The sequence below is a fragment of the Chiloscyllium plagiosum genome, chromosome 16 (assembly GCF_004010195.1).
Source record: "Chiloscyllium plagiosum isolate BGI_BamShark_2017 chromosome 16, ASM401019v2, whole genome shotgun sequence".
Classification (NCBI taxonomy): domain Eukaryota; kingdom Metazoa; phylum Chordata; class Chondrichthyes; order Orectolobiformes; family Hemiscylliidae; genus Chiloscyllium; species Chiloscyllium plagiosum.
In genome coordinates this window covers 52874095-52894002 of record NC_057725.1, presented here as the reverse complement: position 1 = coordinate 52894002, position 19908 = coordinate 52874095, and the positions used below count along the sequence as shown (strand labels likewise).

The 19908-nt window shown below is 41.5% G+C and overlaps 1 protein-coding gene across 1 annotated transcript in view; it reads left to right on the top strand.

Moving 5' to 3' along the window:
- Nucleotides 1–12670: 12670 nt before the first annotated feature.
- The window catches only part of LOC122558101 (receptor-type tyrosine-protein phosphatase eta), an 86405-nt gene continuing 79167 nt past the window's right edge, over nucleotides 12671–19908 (top strand). The window contains exon 1 of the mRNA XM_043706420.1: nucleotides 12671–13304. Coding sequence (XP_043562355.1) covers nucleotides 13245–13304 — 60 coding nt within the window. The 5' untranslated portion in view covers nucleotides 12671–13244. The remainder of the gene's footprint in view (nucleotides 13305–19908) is intronic.

Here is a 19908-nt window from a genome sequence, read left to right as displayed (position 1 = left end):
AACACCAGATGTTTGCCAGAAGGAGGAAACAAATGAAACTCAAACCCAGTGTGCTGAGCAGGAAAGATATATTGCAGGAAAGCTCTTTGCATGATAACTTGTAAAACCAATTCATGCAGGAACTCTTTTCATCAATTCCATCAGTGTGTCTCTCCTGTGTCTCTCAGGTTCTCTGTTTCTCTTCGTCTCTCCCTGCCTGTGGTGATCTTTTCCCCTTCTCTCTTTCTTCCCACACCCCAGTCTTTCTCCAGCTCCTGGACCCTCAGGGTCAGACCATGCTCACTTTCACTCTGGCTCTGACAGCAATTAGGCTTTTAAATTGGCATTGTGCAATGTGCTGAAGTGCTTCAAATCCTCCAGCATGGCCAGAGCTTCTCAGGGCAGGCAAATATGTCCAGAGAGACACAGAGTGAGATGAGCACAGCCTGGAAGACAGAGAAAGAGAGAGAGAGAGAAAGAAATAATTAAATTCACAAATGCTCAGACTTGCAAAGGCTTTTGGAATTAATATAGGTTGATCTACTCTTCTAGTTTAACTTGCTGCCCTGGGGTCAAATAAAAGGTGATTGATTGATTGATTGTCACGTGTACTGAAGTATAGTGAAAAGCTTTGTTCTACAAGCAGTACAGGCAGATCATAATAAGTGAGGATGTACAGATCGAAAAGACTTAGACAGAGGCATACAAGTTACATTACACAAGACATGCCCTAGGCAAGATCAGCATTATTTGAGGCTAGAGAGTCCATTCATCGGCTAATAATGGCCAGAAAGAAGCTGTTCCTGAACCTGCTGGAGCATGTGTTCAGGCTTCTGTGTCTTCTGCCTGACAGAATAGATCATAGGAGATCATTACTGGGGTGCGATGGGTATTTGATGATGTTGGCAGCTTTCCCCCATGTTTGCCCAATCTAGAAAGGCACAGTAAAAGCTGAGTTTATAAGATGATGTTTTTTCCTATCTGGGACCTCAGGAAGAAATGTATTGGCTGTCACTATGTTTACTTACCTTTTGGCAACTTCGCCTCCACCATGGCAAATGCAAATCTGGAATTTTACCCAGCCCTCATTCCAACTAGTCACCAGCAACCTGCCCTGCTCGATGCTTGGCTGGTTCACATTGTTTGTCTGTGAAGTTTAAATATCTGGCTGTGTGAGCTGGAGTTAATTTCTCCTTGATCATGGCTGTAGCTCGTTGCAATCACTTTACAATCAGTAAAACCATTGAGAGAAAGGGGATGGTATAAAGCTGAAGTTTAAATCTATTTCATTGGCACAGCCAGTTAGTTGTAGAGATGTAGATGAGTGAGAGGTCTGTGTCCCCATCCACTGGCATAGGTAGAGAGCCCAGAGCCCATGTAGACACCCTCTACAGTTCTATCGATGGAATAGTAATTATTCTGACATTGCACATAGTATGTTTCCTACAGCACTTCCAGTGTGATATAGGTGGAAATTTAAAGATAGAATTCTCTCAGTGGCCCTCTGACTCCAAAGCATAATGTCTGTGTGTATGTTGTCTCTATGCTCATAATACTTTAGCCTGCCTAGTTTCCAGACTTCTGAAGTGGAAAGTTGCTATCTTCTTTATCCAAAATGTATAACTACATGTGGTCTGGAGATCACAGAGAACCAAAGAGAAAATGCTTTTGGAGACAAGACAAAGTTAATGTCTAACAAGACCTTAGTTGCCACTGTGTACATTCTTCATCAATAAAAGTATACATTCTCAACCCAAACCTACAGTTGTTCCTCTTAAGCTGAGTCCGATGAATGATAAGCTCTACAGCAAACAGTTATCGTATTTAATTATGCATTTACCCACAAACCCTTGATACCTGCCCAGTCAGCATCTTTGAACATCAACCCAGCTTTTTATGTCCCACCATCTTGTGCCTTATTAGCATTTACAGCCATGAATTATATTTTCCCTCTTTTCTCTCCATGTGCATGATAGCTGCTGAAGGGGTCAACAGGAGCAAGCTCAGATCCATACTTACATTGGAGAAGGTGGACCCAAACAGAGCAAGAAAAAGCAACCTATCGCACAACAGATTGTCTCACAGAGATAAGTGGGTTAGAAAATGTCTATGTCTTTTTTAGTTGCTTAGAAGCTGTTTTTAAAGTGTTTTTTAAATTCTATATCTGTATAATTTAATTATTTCAATTTCCAATAAATGAGCTTTCTCATTTTTACTAGTGTTACATGCTGCCATATGAATTTTTTTTATTCAGCCAAATAGATACCTATTTTGCATTCAAACTTTTACACTTAGTTCCCTCCTTTCGACCTGGGAAGTCATAAAAAATCCATGCTCTGATCATGAACACCACAGACACTGCATGGACATATTGCTGTACCTGAGAGGAGCCATGACAAATATTTACAGGCACCATCACCACTACTACTGGCACCACAACCAGTCTTACTGTTGTGTCAGCCAGTAATAATTGTGGAAGTCATTTGACAGAGTGCCTCATCACCAGAACTTTCCAACAACCACTGAGGTGTTGCTTGGCTGATGGTGAGAAGGGCAATACCAGTCAGATCCTTCAAGTATGCCCAGACTCTCCGCTACCACCTGCTGTCCTTGAAATGACTGTGGGGGTAATGTGCTTTTGCAAAGAAGTTCTGGAGAAAGATTCAATGGTTTTTGTGGTGGTTCATCCTGAGCAGTTCCGTGTGCACTACGACAGGACACACACCAAGATAAACATCGACAGTGCCTGCAGAACAACCAACTCAGTGAAAGATGCTCTTTGGTCTGCCTAAACCTTGTCAGTCTTCCAGTGTAAAGAGTTGACCTCGACTGAATGTTGCAGACTGGCACATTACAAGGTCCAGGACTATGTGCTGACGGACACATGAAAGCTTGGGGCATCTGCTGCCAAGGTGCAGTGGGGAAAGATCTCCATCTAAGATCTTTCTGCTGAAGTATTGCAAAGGTCCATTCAATTCTCAGACGTTCCTCATTGCCTCAAAAGGAATGTAAATAATTTCCTTTTATGAGTAGAAAATACCTGTGTTGCAACTGCAGAGAAGCTCTGAGGAGTGGCAAATTCCAATGTGTTGCTTTTTTTCTCTCTACAAAGATTATACAAAACTGTTTTAGGACCTACTTATAGATCTTTATGGATAAATAAAGAATAGTTTTGCAATAAAAATAATTTTGGAATACTAGTCTCAAAGACCATAACATAGTGGTTTTCCGCTGGTGCCAACACTACTGTTTTTTTCTGCTCTGGGATGCCTCAGGGAAATTGGAGCTAAGATTACACAAGGAACTGGAGCCATCTCAGGAGTTAAGTTTACTGGAAGAAATCTGGGACACTGGAGTCATCACTAGGAATTACATAGAGAGGTTCCATCAAAAAGAAACAGGGCTGAGTTGAGCTATTAAAATGTATCAGTCGAAGAAGCCAGACATTCTCTGGCATGTTAGTGGACTTCCAGTAAATTGAGTTTATTTTTGGAAATGCTTGAACTTTGGAAAATAAAAGGTTATTGTGCAATGGAAATGTTCCTACATAAATACAGTACCAGGTATTTTGAAAACCTTTGAAAAAAATTTGCTTCTGGATCAATGATGGTATTGTTTGAATGAATGAAGAAAAACAGGTTTGGTGTAAATTTGAATAACCCATGGTAAAGTGATCATTTGAAATGACTGAGAAATTATTTACATGAAAATGATAAAATAAGATAACCTGGACTTTCACATGTACCATTACAGCTTGATTTGAATTCAGCAAATATATGGAGGGACTCAGTTTGTATATAACAAAAGTATACTTCCTGAGGTTTGCCTGAGTGTTGAATAAGAAATGCTATTTGTAATGACCTAATGGAACCTCCTATATTCTCAATGTCATCTAACCCAACCGGTTTGACCACTTTTGATCCTTCCGTACTTCAGCAGCTTTGGAAGTGACGCAGAAATCAAATGATAGAAATTACTGCAGTGCATTGGCATGAGTTAATGCGCATTGTTGCATATTACTTTAAAACATTGTCAGAAAGCTGTAACATTAAAAAAGGAATGTTTGCAATATTAGGTCTGAAAATACTGGGTCTCTCCTCAAATATTTTGTTACCTTCTGACTTTTTTAAAAAGGAAGCTGGACACCAAAAATGACAAGGGTAAACTCAGCCCTGCACCCAGTGGGGTGCTCCATACCAACATCTGAGGGCTCTTGCTGTCTCACAGATATGTCAATCAACAGCCTGGCATCCTCACAGATGCATATCTTCAATGTCCTACAACACCATCAGTATCCCTAGTTCGAAACTTTCCCACCAGCAGTCGTGAAGATTAGATTAGATTACCTACAATATGGAAATAGACCCTTTGGCCCAACAAATGCACACCGACCCTCTGAAGAGCAACCCCACCAGACCTATTCCATTACATTTACCCCTGACTAATGTACCTAACACTGTGGGCAATTTAGCATGGCCAATTCACCTAAACTGCACATCTTTGGATTGTGGGAGGAAACCGGAGCACCCGGAGGGGACATGGGGAGAATGTACAAACTCCACACAGACAGTTGCCTGAGGTGGGAATTGAACCCTGGTCCCTGGTGCTGTGAGGCAGGGGTGCTAACCACTGAGCCACTGTGAATGGTGGCAGGCAATCAAACAATTACTGGAGGAGGCTCCAAAATCATTCCCATTCTCACTGATGATGGACACTAGCACAGCACTGCCATCAATAAGACTGCATCAATTTTCAGCCAGAAGTCCCAAGTGGATAATGAATGCAAATTGGCCTCCTCTGGAGAATTTCAGCATCACAGATGTCTTCAGCCAATTTGATTCACTCCACATTAAATAAAGAATTGGCTGAAGGCACTGACTATTCCAAAGACTGCGGGCTGTAACAACATTCTGCTAATAGTACTAAGGATATGCACTCCAGAGCTTACTCCAACTTACCCATGCTATGCCAGGACAGCTACAACATTGGCATCTAGCTGACAGTGTGGAAAATTACCCAAGTATGTCCTGTACACAAAAAGCAGGACAGATCCAACCCAGTCAATTCTAACCCCATCAGTCTACGTTTGATCATCAGCAAGCTAATGGAACAGATCATCAATAGTGCTATCTGACATTCCTTGTTTAGCAATAACCTGGGCACTGACCCTCTGTGCAGTGCTAGCAGGGATACTCAGCTCCTAACATCACTATCTGAGACCCGAACAAAGATCACTACAGAGGATACATGTAAATCAAAGGAATAATTTTTTTAACTCCCTCAAGCGATGTGGTTGTCGCTGGCTGGCCATCAATTTTTATTGCCCATCGCTAGTTGCCCTTGCAAAGTTGATGGTGAGCCGCCTTCTTGAAACGCTGCAGTCCTTCTGTTGTAGGTAGACCCACAATACCCTTGGGGAAGGAATTCCAGGATTTTGACTTGGCGACAGAAAAAGAATGACGGTGCATTTCCAAGTCAGGATGCTGAATAGCTCGTGGAGGTGGGTGGGATGGGGGGGGTGGTGTGGTGGGGGGTGCTAACTTTCAAGTGACGGTGTTCCCATGTATCTGCTGCCCCAGTCCTTTTAGATGCAAGTGATCATAGGTTGCAAGCTGCTGTTTAAGAATCTTTGGCAAAAGTCTGCAGTGCATCTTGTAGACATGGTAAGAGGTTGCAAGAGTTCTGAGATGCAAATGGAGCTGGGTGTCCGACTGCAAGACTCACAAAAGGATTTCTTAAAAAGTTAGCCTCCTCAGATATGTTATGATAAACCTCCAGGGCAGGTGGCACTTGAAGCAGATCTTCAGAAGGCAGTGTGAGCAGTCTTTGAGTATTTTTAAAGCAGTGGAAGGTATTTTCTTGGTTAGGAAAGGAGTGAAGTGTTATCAAGAGTGGGCAGGGTGTGGAATAATCAGGTCAGCCAGCATCTTTATTGAATGCTGGAGCAGGCTTAAGTGGCCACATGATTGGCTAGTGTCCCTAATTAGAATAATTGTACGTTAGCACCTCTCAGTAAAGATGTCAAAACGGGGTGACATAAATGGATTCACTGCTGCTGGAATAGTAAGGGAAAATCAAACAAAATTCACTCGAATCAGAAACAAGTAATCTTTGTTTGGGTCCCAGATATTATACTTCATTGATTATTTCAGAGGGATGTGTTGCTTTCTCAGGTAATGTAGGGGCAGAGCCAGTGTAAGAGCATTGCTATCTTGAATGGGAATCACAGCAACATGGAATAACAGCTAGAGTTTTGATGTGCTGCAGGAGCATGTAATGGAGGTAGATTCAACTGAGGCCTTCAGAAGAGAATTGGATAGTTACCTGAAGAGAAATAAATTTGCAGTGCTGGCTGGAAAAGGAAGGGAAATCAACTAAGAGAGTTGCTGTTGCAGAGTACCAGCATTAACAGAATGGGACAAATGGCCTCCTTTCAGAATGCGAATATGTGTTTAAGAAACAGAGATTGTGTAATAGTGTATGTGTTTAAAAAGGGCAACAGACCTAATCTGGGTAATTACAGACCAATTTAACATCTGTAGTGTGGGAAATTTTAGAATCTCTCATTAAGGATAAAATTACCACATAGCTAGATGCAAAGAAAATAGTTTGAAGTATCCAGCACAGATTTCCAAAAGGAAAGTCATGATTCACAAAACTCATGACACTGTTTGAGAAGGTACAGACATGGTAAATGGGGAAAATGTATAAGACTAGATCTTCCAGTCAGTGTTGGTAGCAAAGATAATTACAACCTTACCTCTTCCTGTCCTTGCAGCCAGGTCTCCTTGTCATGACTGCAGCAACAATCTCAGCCAATCCACAAACAGCAATTTTGAACAGGATGAATGGAGAGAACACAACTCCAGCTGCTGTGATCTCATAAATTATTAAAGGTCCTAATAGTTTAAATGAGATTAGTAGGTATGTGAGAAGTGAATAAATGATGAATCAGGAGTAGAGAATTGGGGGTGGGTAGTCATGGAGGGGTCTATATTGTTTTGGTCAGTTTGAGAAGCAGCACATGGTGTCCACAGAGGGGACCCATAGGGTAACAGTAGTGTGTGAGATACACGGAGCCAACAATAGTTATTGGAGGACATGGCTTGGGGTAGTTTGTAGAGTAGCAGAAGGCAAAAGCAGCCTAAAAGCAAATACTCCCTGGCTGGAGTAACTGTTTCCTTGAGTAATCGGGTGGGGTGGGATTGGCAATGGCATGGGTTGGAATAGAAGGATTTTTAGGATGGTATACATTTTTGATGGACAATGGACAATGGAGTTAAAGGTTATGAGGTAATGGGAATCAGAAATTGAGCTGAAATGTGAACAGAACAGTCATGATCCCATTGTATGGTTGCGGCTGCTCCTAAGTCCTATGGTCTTATGAATGGGAAGGAGATGTTAGGAGTGGGGTTGGTGAGATGATAAAACTGCTTAAGTGTGGTAAAATGATGGAGATGGTTATTTTATACAATTATCCCTCAAAAGCTATTCTTTGTCTTAAAATCTACCATATTTGAATGAAAGGCTTTATAAAAGTTTCCATGTAACAGAATAGAATACATCAGCATTGACTCCATAGTTAAACAACACGGTCACACTTCATACTTTCTGAAGTTTTTGCAAACTCCAATGGCATGCCACTGCATCAACACATCTCACAGTAGATGCAGATATAATATTGCATCGAAACTTGAGTCTTCACCTGGATACGATCATTTAGCTAGCTAGAAAGGGGCTTTCTTCAAATCATATTGTGACTACTGAGTTGAAGGCTGATACCCAGGGCATATGTAAGGTGAATAACCAAGGACTTTCCCCCAGGTAAGTGAGTCCAAAACTAGAGGGCATAAGTTTTAGATGAGAAGGGAAAGGTTTAAAAGGGACCTAAGGGCAATGTTTTCAAACCGAGCATGGTGTGTGTATGGGACAAGCTGCCAGAGGAGGTGGTGGAGATGGGTACAATTATAACATTATAAAGACATTTGGGCAGCTGCAGAAAGGCTTTGAGGGATATTGGCCAAACGTAGACAAATGGGACCAGAACAGTTTAGGATACCTGGTTGGCATGGACTAGTTGGACTGAAGAAGCTGTTTCCATGCTGTATTACACTATGGATCTGTTGTTAAGTGTTTTATACTATTTATTTTCATCATCTTAGTGCTACCAACTAACCATTTTCACAAGTGGATCTCAGCACAAACAAAAACTAAAGCAATAGTTTGTTCCTTTTAAAGTAACATAGAAGCCATTTTAAAACGTTATTTTAAATTGCTAAATCAGCACATGCTCCATTCAGGTAATGCCCTCTCCACCTTTAGGCTTTGGTGGCATTTTTTATATGGATAGATGCAATTGAGATCTGACTTGTTCTTGTGAATATAGAATGCACTGCTGGATGTAATGAGTAACTTCTAAACCTATCACTGATGCAATTTGCACTTTATATGCATTAGGTTTGCCTGCGCAATACACAATATTGATTGACATAAATAAAACTTATGTTGTAACAAGGATGTGCTTGACTACACTTTCAGTCCAACACCTTGCCTTCCCTTTTATAAGAAAAGGCCTTAATACAGCTCATTTCACATTTACATTTGATCTCAAAATGCTTCAGATTCAATGAACTACTATTGACTGTAATAAGCATTATGTAGGTAAATTAGTAGTCATTTTATAATTAGAATAATAGGGCATCAAACATTTTGACTATTCTGCCTTTGCTGACTCAGAAATATAGAAGACAGGAGCAGGAGGAGGCCACTTGACCCTTTGAGCCTGCTCTGCCATTCATCACAATGATAGCTGATCATCCAACTCAATAGCCTAGTCCTGCTTTCTTTTCATAACCTTTGATCACATTTGCCCCAAGTGCTATATCTAGCTATCTCTTGAATACAATCAATGTTTTGATATCAATTACTTCTTGTGGTAATGAATTCCACAGGCTCACTACTCTTTGGGTGAAGAAATGTCTCCTCATCTCTGTCCTATATGGTCCACAGCGAATCCTCAGACTGTGACCCTTGGACACATCCACCATCAGGAACGTTCTCCCTGCATCTCCCCTGTCTAGTCCTGTTAGAATTTTATAAATCTCTATGAGATCCTCCCTCAATTGTCTGAACTCCAGTGAAAACAATGCTAACCTAGTCAATCTCTCCTCATATGTCAGTCCCGCCATCCCAGAATCAGCCTGGTAAACCTTCGATACACTCCCTCGAGAGCAAGAGCATCCCTCCTCAGAAAAGGAGACCAAAACTGCACACAATATTCTAGGTGTGGCCTCAACAAGGCCCTGTATAACAGCAACAACACATTCCTAATCCTGTACTCAAAACTTCTTGCTATGAAAGACAACATACCATTTGCCTTCTTTATCGCCTACTGCACCTGAAAAAGTTATCGGATAACTATTGCTATGCAACTGGCCCCATTGTCCCCGTCCTTTTCCCAAAGCCCTGAAATTACTTATTACTAATATCTATACAACTCCTTTTGAAAGTTATGTTTGTATCTGCTTCACAACAGTGCATTTCAGGACAACTGACTTAATTAAAAAATATTTTTCTAATTTGCTCCCCTGAGATTTTGGCCAATTATCTTAAATTTATATCTTCTGGTTTCTTGCCCCATTGCATTTGGGTTTGAAAGAGTCACCACCCACCGTGATGATGTGATGAGGGCTTGGTGAGACAGTAAAGTAGGATCTTGTGGAAGACAGATCTAATAACAGACTCCCCATCATCTTTGTAGTGATGCACAGCCTATTCATATAAAGTTAAAAATCACACAACACCAGGTTAAGGTCCAACAGGTTTATTTGGAAACAGTAACTTTTGCAGCACTGCTCCTTCATCAGGTAGCTGTGGAGCAGAATCATAAGACAGAATTTATAACAAAAGATTACAGTGTCATGCAACTGAAATAATATATTGAACAAACATAGATTGCCATTCTTATTCTTACAAGCCGTTAATAGTTGAATAGATGCAATAAATTACATCTTTGCTTATTCTACAACATGCTGGTTGCCCTTACACACAGTAGACCACATACACCCTTGAAGAAGTTTAGAAGATATGCATGGCAGCACTCACAACACACCTTTCTTGCTTCTCGTTACAATTCTTCCCTATTGACTCTAAAATCAAGACTCTGCATCATTTTGAATGCCTGTATTAAATCTCTGCTTAATCTTCTTATCTCTTAAACAATCCCAGATTCTCTAGTCCCCACATAAATAGGAAAATAAAGCTACACAAACAGAAATGAAAAGAATAGCCAGTGAGTATCTCATTTGATAGTATTGAGTGAGGAGGGAATGTTGGCTAAGATGATAACAAGGCCTATATTTACAAATGTTTAATAATTACTATCACATCTACAAACTTGCTTTCCCCTTCAACATCTTTATATGTGCTGCCACATTCAAAGTTCATGCCCAGCTTTCTCAAACTAAACAGGTCTGCCCCAGCCACAGTACGAAAGTGGCCCTTACCAGATCACAAATGACATCCTAAGTGACCATGACAATGGTGCACGATATTTCTTCATTCTTATTGACCTGCTTGTCTCTGACACAGTTGACCACTTTATCTGTCTTCAACACTTCTTCTCTGTTGTCCAGACTCTCTCAGAAGGTTCCAATCTTATCAGTCGAGTTCTTTCCTTCCTGCTTCAGCATTATTACTTCTGGAGATGCTCAGTATCTATCCTTGGCCCCTCTTATTTGTCATTTATATATTTCCCTTTGGCAACAAAGATACAATGTCACATTTCACACAAATGCTAATGAAACTTTGCTCTAACTCACCAGCACCTCTTGTGGCACCAGTAGTTGAATCTAATTTGTCATGATGTCTACCCAAAACCCGGTGTAGGGTGAGCACAATTTGCTTCAGTTCAATAATGTTTAGACCACAGCCTTCATTTTCATTCCACACCACAAACTCCATTTCCTGCTGTTGACTCACTCCTTTCTGTGGCTAATTTCTAAGGCTGAAACAGAAGCACTCAATTGGCATGTTCTTTGACCCTACTCTGCGCTTCAGATCATCCAGAATCTAGACTGCCTACATTCACTTCTATTACATGGTCAATCTCCTTCTTTTGCTCTACTGCAAAAACTTTATGTTATCTCCTGACGCAACAACTTCAATGCTCTTCTGCGCAGTATCCTATCTTCCAGACTCAGTAAATTTCAAATCATTCAGAACTCTGTAACTTGTATCATAACCCACAAGACCACCATTCCTATGCTTACTCACATTGGTTTTATACCTGACAGTGCCTCAAAGTTAAAATTTCCATCTTAGGCCTCAAATCCTTCCTTGGCCACCCCTCTCTCCCTTACGCTATAACAGCCTTACAATTCTCTGACGTCTCTACATCCATCCAATTCTGGTCCCTGCTTTCCATCACCCCACTTAGTGATTTTTATTTATAATTTAGATTTCCCACAGCCTACCTTTTCCACCAGGGCTATGGTCACCCTTCCGAGCTCTGTTGCAGCTGCCTCAAGCTTAAGCAATAAACTTTCTCCTGTAAACCACTCATTCTTGAATTACATCTTCCGATCTGGAGCAGAATCGCCTATTCACGACCCAGATCAGACAAAAGGCTGCCTATTTACCATGATTTTTCAGGCCCACCTTCTGATGCAGGATCCATCCCAACAGTCAGTGCACAGTAAACCATGCAAGAGGCCTCAAATTGCATCTTTGTGCTTTGCATGGTACATGTTACATGTTGTGGGCGGCACGGTGGCACAGTGGTTAGCACTGCTGCCTCACAGCGCCAGAGACCCGGGTTCAATTCCCGCCTCAGGCGACTGACTGTGTGGAGTTTGCACGTTTGTGGAGTTTGTCTGCGTGGGTTTCCTCCGGGTGCTCCGGTTTCCTCCCACATCACAAAGATGTGCAGGGTCAGGTGAATTGGCCATACTAAATTGCCCGTAGTGTTAGGTAAGGGGTAAATGTAGGGGTATGGGTGGGTTTCGCTTCGGCGGGTCGGTGTGGACTTGTTGGGCCGAAGGGCCTGTTTCTACACTGTAATCTAATCTAATCTAATGTTACTGTACTCCAGTCACAAAATATAAAAGTCAAATGTTTCTATGACAAGCTACTGACAGAAGTGTGTAGATCTTTTCCAGTCTACCTGCTCGGAGATGTTATTACACACCTCCAAAGCAAGGTGGGACTTGAACCAGGGTCTCTTGTTTCAGAAGTGGGGGTATTACCACTGCACTAGCAGACTAATGGGTGAGGATATAGGCTGAGAGGTGGGTGATCAAGGAGGTGGTTCAGGGAATGGGGGAAGCAGATGTGAGGTCAGGTATCCAGGGAAAAGGCGGTGTGAGTGAGTGAATGGGTGGCTGATCCAAAGAAGATTCAGATGGCGGAGTCAGTTTCATAGTTATTCAGGAGGTAGAGCAAGTTTTCATCCTTAAATGTCTCCTTAGTAACTGTCCAGGTAAGAGAGTTGAAACTCTCCAAAATGTCCAATTCTCACTCAGAGTTGGAGACTTTTTCAGAGGGTTCCAGCTGCTAACTAGTTTCCCGTCTGGGAAACGGATTATTATCTACAAGTGTTCATATTTCACAGCAGTTTTCTACCATATCTCATCTCACCCCATCACTTTGAGGCTTTCTTTTGAGTTTCTGATTGGGGATATTAGTGACTTTTATTTATAATTTGGATTTCCCACAGCCTACCTTTCCCACCATGCTTGTGGTCACCCTTCCTAGTATGATGTGGTTCAGGGTCAAGTTTTGCTGGTTAATGCTTTGGGTAATGGCAAATGCAAGAGATAGATTTTTGTTGGCTCTGAATGCCCTTTCTCGACTGGATCCGTATATCTGATATACAATGGAAATATCTGGGGCGGGGGAATTGACACTGGCTAACGATTGAAGTTGCAGGTAAATGAAAGTGCCCTGTTCACTGGGTTAGCCCGGCCGTGTCCATTGAACTGCCTGAACTTTGCAGGTCAGTGCTCGGAGTGTTTTCTCTGACGTTAGAGTTCGGGCTCCACCCTCTCTTTAATTCAACTTTCTTCCTTCTGGCAGTCCAGGTCAGTGTTTTAACTGCACCCCCCGTCAACATTATGGGTTTCGACTGCGCGTTTGACGCCAGCAAGGTGAAGTGTGTTCTTTTGTAAAAGGGGAGTTGGTGAACAGTTCGGCGCAGAGTCTCGACTGCTGGAAGAGGGGGGCAAGAAAAGTTTCACTGGAAACTGCTGTAGTTTCCTGGATCCGGGATGGAGCCAACTCGGCGGAATGCAGTGCTGTTGCTACTGGGCAGTACCTTCCTGTTTCAGGTGAGGATAGTGGGTGGCTGGAAGTTTCCAGAGACCGTTCTGTGTGTGTGTGTGTGTTTAGGGTCGGGGGAAGGAAGCTGAGGGCGGGGTGTCACTGTGGATAAGGGTATGGAGGTATCCCTGTGCACCTGCCGAGAGCACCCTGTATCCCCTTCACCAGGCAGAAGGGGCTGTGACTGCAGACACCCAGAATGCTGACAGTGTGCCCAATGTGATGGGACAAACCTTTTTCTCCCTATCGCCAACACTTCTCCAGGTCGCTAACTTGTTTACCAATTAACTCGACTGCTAAAGTGTTGCACAATCCTGATTTAACGTAAATGTACTGTATTCGAATCCTCAGAATCAATGTTACAAGCAATATTCGCTTCTAAACATCCCTTTTACGGAGTAGGTCCCGTGAGAATTCAATCTGTGTTAGGGCATGCACTGTTTTATTTACATGTTATTAGCATATTGAAAGTTAGTAAATGGGGAGGCTAGAGGAGAACAGTGACAACTACCAGAGATCATTTCCTTTAGAATACTGTACTTTTAAAATGGGTAATATTGTAAAGTGACGCTTTCTCTATGCTAGAGTCTTTCAACTGACTTGTTTTTTGCAATGTGATTCTAGGATGTCAGGAAACAATGCTTTGGGGTTACCCATGATTCTATTTTGACCCATAGCTTTGATTAATTCCCTGGATGTTTATCCCAAATTGGAGGTCAGCCATTGTGAATCCTGATGCTTTGCTGCCCACGATTATACTCCTCTTAGTTTCTATATCAGTGAAACAAGAGACAAATAACCCAGTAGTGATTTTTGGTGCAATGTCTTATTTATAAGCCTGTCTTCATTCTCAGCTCTCTGACATGATGTGTTAGATGACAGACATATCTTGTGGATTGAGAGAAATGTTTTATATGGAAATTATTTTCAGACATTAGGTTTTAATTAACATAATTTTCAAAGAATTCCTGGAGAGGAGGCACATGTTGCATTTTGATTTCTGTTTGGTTACTTTTACAGAAATGAATCAGAAAGTTTTCTGAAATTTTAATGGCCAGACTCTCTCTACGGAGACAACATAATTATAGCTAAAAGACAGTTAACATAAGCAGGCACCGTATCAGGTTCATGGGAAATGGTGCATATCACCATTATGACTAAGTGCTTCTAAAGACATTCAGTAGGGTGGCATTCTTCCCAACCCACCCTTTTTTTGTTGTATAAATAATTTTGAGATTACTAAATTTATTTCCTTTCATAAGAAGTTCAGTTACCCAAAAGAGGCATATTCTTGCTATGTCACATTTCGTCAAAGTCTGAAAGGCTATGTGTCAAATCCCAAATTTACATTTTTACCATCAAGTTCACAAGGTGGCTAAATCAATTTTAGTTTCTTGCCCAATTTCTGCTGACAACATTGTAACTTGCATTTGTATCAGAGCTTTTACGGAATACAGCATTCTTCTTCATGGCCAGCAGTAAGCAATGAGCGTAAGGGAGTGCTATTGAAGTGATGGACATGAGAAGATAGTCAAGGTGACACTTGCTATGTGACCAGTGATGGAGGGGAAGACTGCTGTGGTGCATTTTGCTTGGGTTCAAGAAAGCCATTGCCACTGTCTTTAGGAACAGCATTTCAGCATACATAGGGTATGCACAGAGAAATGGGGCTGAAGGAGACTTCAGAAGAATTCTGTGGAATAATTTTAAAACATGAGGAATTTTGTAGTTGATGCACCAAATTACTGGAAGGCAATGGAAGTGGTTAGGAGTTAGTGTAGATTTTATAGGGGTGACTTGACATATATTGAGATTGGAGCTCAAGAACGTGGTTGACTCTACCAGAAAATAAGGCAAGGTTTCAGCAACTATATGAGTGAGATGGAAATAAACAGCGTTGATGATAGCTAGTGTGAATACTAAATTAAGGCAGGGTCATGTGTTGTCACATTGAGTTTATTCAGCCTGCCGAGGTTTTATGGTAATTCCCTTCAAATATGCAGATTGGATCTGATGCTGCAATCGGGTCTAACAACTATTTTAGACAAAGGTCTGTATAGGGAAGCTATTGTACCTTTGTTCCCTGCCAGACCAATCCTGAAGGAATAGGAGTTGGGATGTGGAGGCCAAAAATGTGAAAAATCTGTCCTTTTTGAATCAGGAAGAACAGGAACCCCTCCCAACCACTAACTTGAGTTGTTTACATATACATAATTTTGATTGGACTTTGAAGGCCTATCGACATTACTGCTGTAACCAATTCCTTAAAATCTGTGTGAATCCATGTGAATTCACTGTGGCTCTGAATTTAAAAGTGGAGAGTGAAAATATTTGTATATACTCTCATATCAGACTTGGTAAAGGTGATTACCTAACAGATAAGAGAAGTACAGTCAAGCTGTTGGGAGCATTTATCATCTGAAAGCCAAACCTTAGATTCAACATGTACTTTGTTGATAGTTAGCATTGCATTAGCAGCAGCTCTCATGATCCCTCACTGACTCTGATTTGTCATGCAGTTTGTCTGACATCAAGGTCAACAAGGATTTACTCCAATTAAATACTGTGTAAGTAAGTAATAACACTAGCCATTGACTTTGCCCCCTGCTTTACTATCCATCATCTCACTGGCTGAGCCTGAAGTAGACTGTTCAGAACCATGACACTTTATTTGATCCTGAACTTGCAGCCTGATGTAGAACACATGAACGCGCATCTCCATATCATTGAGACTGGCTCATTTCACTGTTTGACGTCATCTATCATTCTCTGTGCCACAGCTCATCTGCTGATGGTGCTCTCTACTTCTCTTTTGACATCTGTTAATTGAATGTTCTTCTGACCAACTATCAACCAGCATCCTTGGCATACTCAGCCTATATCCCCTTGTGCCAAGCTGTGTTTGACAATCACCCATTGCTAATAACATTTACTACTAGTGTGGCAAGGTCAATGTTAAAATTCTCATTCATACTTCCAAATTCCTCCATTTTTTTGTCCCTCCCTGCCTCTGCCATCGCCTCTACCCCAATAGCCCTCCAAGATTTAGGAAAGGAAATAATTGCATTGGAGATTGTTCAGTGACAATTCACTGAATTGTTCTCTGGGATGAGGGTGTTGTCCTATGATGAGAAGCTGGGTAAATTGGGTCAATATTCTCTGGCATTTTGAAGAATAACATACAAGATACTGAAGATGCTTGCTCGGGTAGATTTTTGTTTGGGGAATCTAAAACATGAGTGTGTGACCTTAAAGAAAGGTGTTGACCATTTAGGACTGCAATAAGGAGGAGTTACTTCACTCAAAAGAAATCTTAGAATTCTTTAATCTAGGACTCTATGGATTCTTCATTTATTGCATCCATTAAATCCTGGAATACACAGCTTTTCAGCGTGTCAAGGCATCGAGGGATATTGGAAGTGGATGGTGAACTAGAGTTGAAACCCAGGATCAGCCATGATCATATAGAATAGCAGAGCAGGCTCAATGGTCTCTGGCAGCTTCTTTTTTTTTTGTATAGAATATCTGCGGTCCTCCAATTCCCCACAATTCTGTATCAGTGAATTACTATGCTCCTTCATGGGTGCCCATGCTTTCAGCAGACTTGGGCATAAGCTCTGGGATCCTCTTCCAAATCTCTCTGCCTTCTTAAGGATTTTTGTTTGACTGAGCTTCTGGCCACTTGCTGAAAGACCTATTTGGCAGTGCGAAATGTTATTTGGTAATTGCTTCTCTGAAGCACCTTAGAATATTTTAGACATTTCACTGATCTGTCTTCATCCTTGACATTTTTCTTGTATACATTTAATTTGGAGTCTTATTGGTTTGTTGCCCTGGAAATTGATCGTGTAAGGGCATACAGATTGGGTTTGTTCATCTGTGTGTTAATGGATCTTGGTACACCATTTTGTTAAGTTGTTCTCCGGTTCCTTTTAGTGATCAAAACCTGACAACTGGTCAGCACGAGATGGTTGACTTTCTTAAAAGTTTTTGAAGTGCCCTTGTAAATCACTTGGTTGCCGCAAGAACTTTCCACCTAATAATACTGTTATCGCCATTAGGATTCTACCAACTCATCATCACCTTTTCTGGGCAAATATGGATGAACAAAATCTGACTTGCAATCACTGTTCCCATTCTAAGAACAAAACTGCAACTTTCAGCTCCCTTGCGACTAAAGTTTCCATTTCATAGTTGTACAGATTTGGAATCAAAATAACATTTATGCTTTGCATACACATTTGCGGCACAGCCCTCATCACTTGCTGTTCTGATGAGGTTGTAGTGAATCAGGTTGTAACTTTGCTCACTGAGCTAGTAGATTTGTTTTCAGATATTTCATCACCGTGCTAGGTAACATCATCAGTGAGTCTCCGATGAAGCGTTTGTGTCCTGCTTGCTGTTTGTGTATCTTGGTCTGTTGTGGTGCATGATATCACTTCTGGTTCTGTTTCTGAGCGTTTAGTAAATGGGGTCCAAATCAATATGTTTGTTAATGGATTTCCAGCTTGAATGCCAGGATGTCTTTGATGTATGGCAGGGTGGCTAGAGTTTCTGTACATGTTGTGTTTTCCTGTTAAGACACTAGCCACCCTGCCATACGTCAAAGGTATCTTGGAGATGACAACCAGACTACTCCGGCCCCTGGGCATCATGGTAGCCCATAAACCTACCACCACACTGAAACAACTCATTATGAATTTAAAGGACCCTGTACCAACAACCAGCAGAATGAACGTCATGTACAAAATACCCTGTAAGGACTGCAATAAACACTACATTGGACAAACGGGCAGGAAACTAGCCACCAGGATACATGAGCACCAAGTAGCCACCAAAAGACATTTATCCATAAACACAGACAAAGAGGGACACCAGTTTGACTGGGACAATACATCCATCCTGGGACAGGCTAAACCAACTAGGAGAAAGTGAGGACTGCAGATGCTGGAGATCTGGGCTTAAAAATGTGTTGCTGGAAAAGCGCAGCAGGTCAGGCAGCATCAAAGGAGCAGGAGAATCGAAGTTTCGGGCATAAGCCCTTCTTCAGGAAAAATTCCTGAAGAAGGGCTTATGCCAGAAATGTCGATTCTCCTGCTCCTTTGATGCTGCCTGACCTGCTGCGCTTTTCCAGCAACACATTTTTAAGCACAGGCTAAACCAAGATATGCACGGGAATTCCTGGCGGCCTGACTTTCAAACCGGAACTCCATTAACAAACATATTGAGTTTGACTCCATTTACCAACTTCTCAGAAGCGGAACCAGAAGTGATATCACCCACCACAACAGATCAAGATCCATAAATAACAAGTGGGACAGAACACCAGCACTTCATCGGAGGCTCACGGATGATGTTACCTAGCATGGTGACAAAGCATCCGAGAACAAATCTACCAGCTCAGCGAGCAAACTTCCAACCTGATCCACAACCTCAGCCACAAATCTTCTCCAAAATTGTTGTAGAGTATGTCCGTTGGAACAAAGCAGAGCAGTAGATAGTAATATTATTCCATATGTAGCTTTGATTTGATGCCAATGCTATCATTTTTGATTTCAGTGCAGCTGATATCTTAAATACTCACAGTTCCCCAACCAGTATAATTTGCAGGGATCAACAACTATTTTCAGACTCGTTGCTGATTCGTTTTACTAGTTCTGTCTGGGTTTGCAGAAGATTGTGATTTTTCTACTGCTGTTTAAAGTTGATGGAAGTGCACCAGAGTGATATCACCTATAATGACAGCCTATTGCTCTGATTTAAAGAATCCTGGTCAGCTTAAATCCTCTGGTTTATGAAATTTAATTTTACATGTCTCTTGGAAGGAAGAATGAGCAGAGGTTCTGGGATTCTGAATTAGTTCACACTTGCGTTAGATTTGTGACAAACCGATTACTGAGCAAATAACTTTGCTTCCATTTTCCAGCTTTATTTTAACTTCTCATGAATTTGGTCTTTCTAATGTGAGTGCCATCTTTCACCATTTGTGTTCCATTGAACTATTAGCCTCTTGCTATCCTTTCTTTTATGGGACCCTGACAGACTAACTCACTTGTCGTGAAAGTCAAAGATATTTTAATAATGCTTATAATGCGAGCTTTATGATGGCTCCATCTGCACCCTTCACCATGGCAACATGAAACAGCTGGACCTAGTATCCAGGTCGAAATGCTGATTAGGTCATCTTTACAGCCAAATTCTATCCAATCCTGAAATCAGATGGGCAATTCAAAATGTACCCTGTTGCACCATGACATTTTTAATGGTACTCTGTAACTTGGAGATCCAGAATCTATCCACCAGCATTGCAGCAGCGTTTGTCATTGTCTGTAAGTCTGAAAAATTGTATCTTCCCAGTAAAACAATCTAGGTATTTCTTTTATCTTTAACAGTCCAGTAATCCAGATACATTGTCAGGTAGACTTCAGCTTCGGAAACATGTCTTCATTCACCATAAAAGTAAGGGCACAAATGTACGTATAAAGCTTGTCATTGTAACAACAATAGCTCATTTTATCAGAAGCAAGTAGGGAATAGTCACTCGGTCACAAAGGTCTTACCCAGGATCGCATGGGAACCTTTCTCTGACATCAACCTCAGCAGGTAACCCAT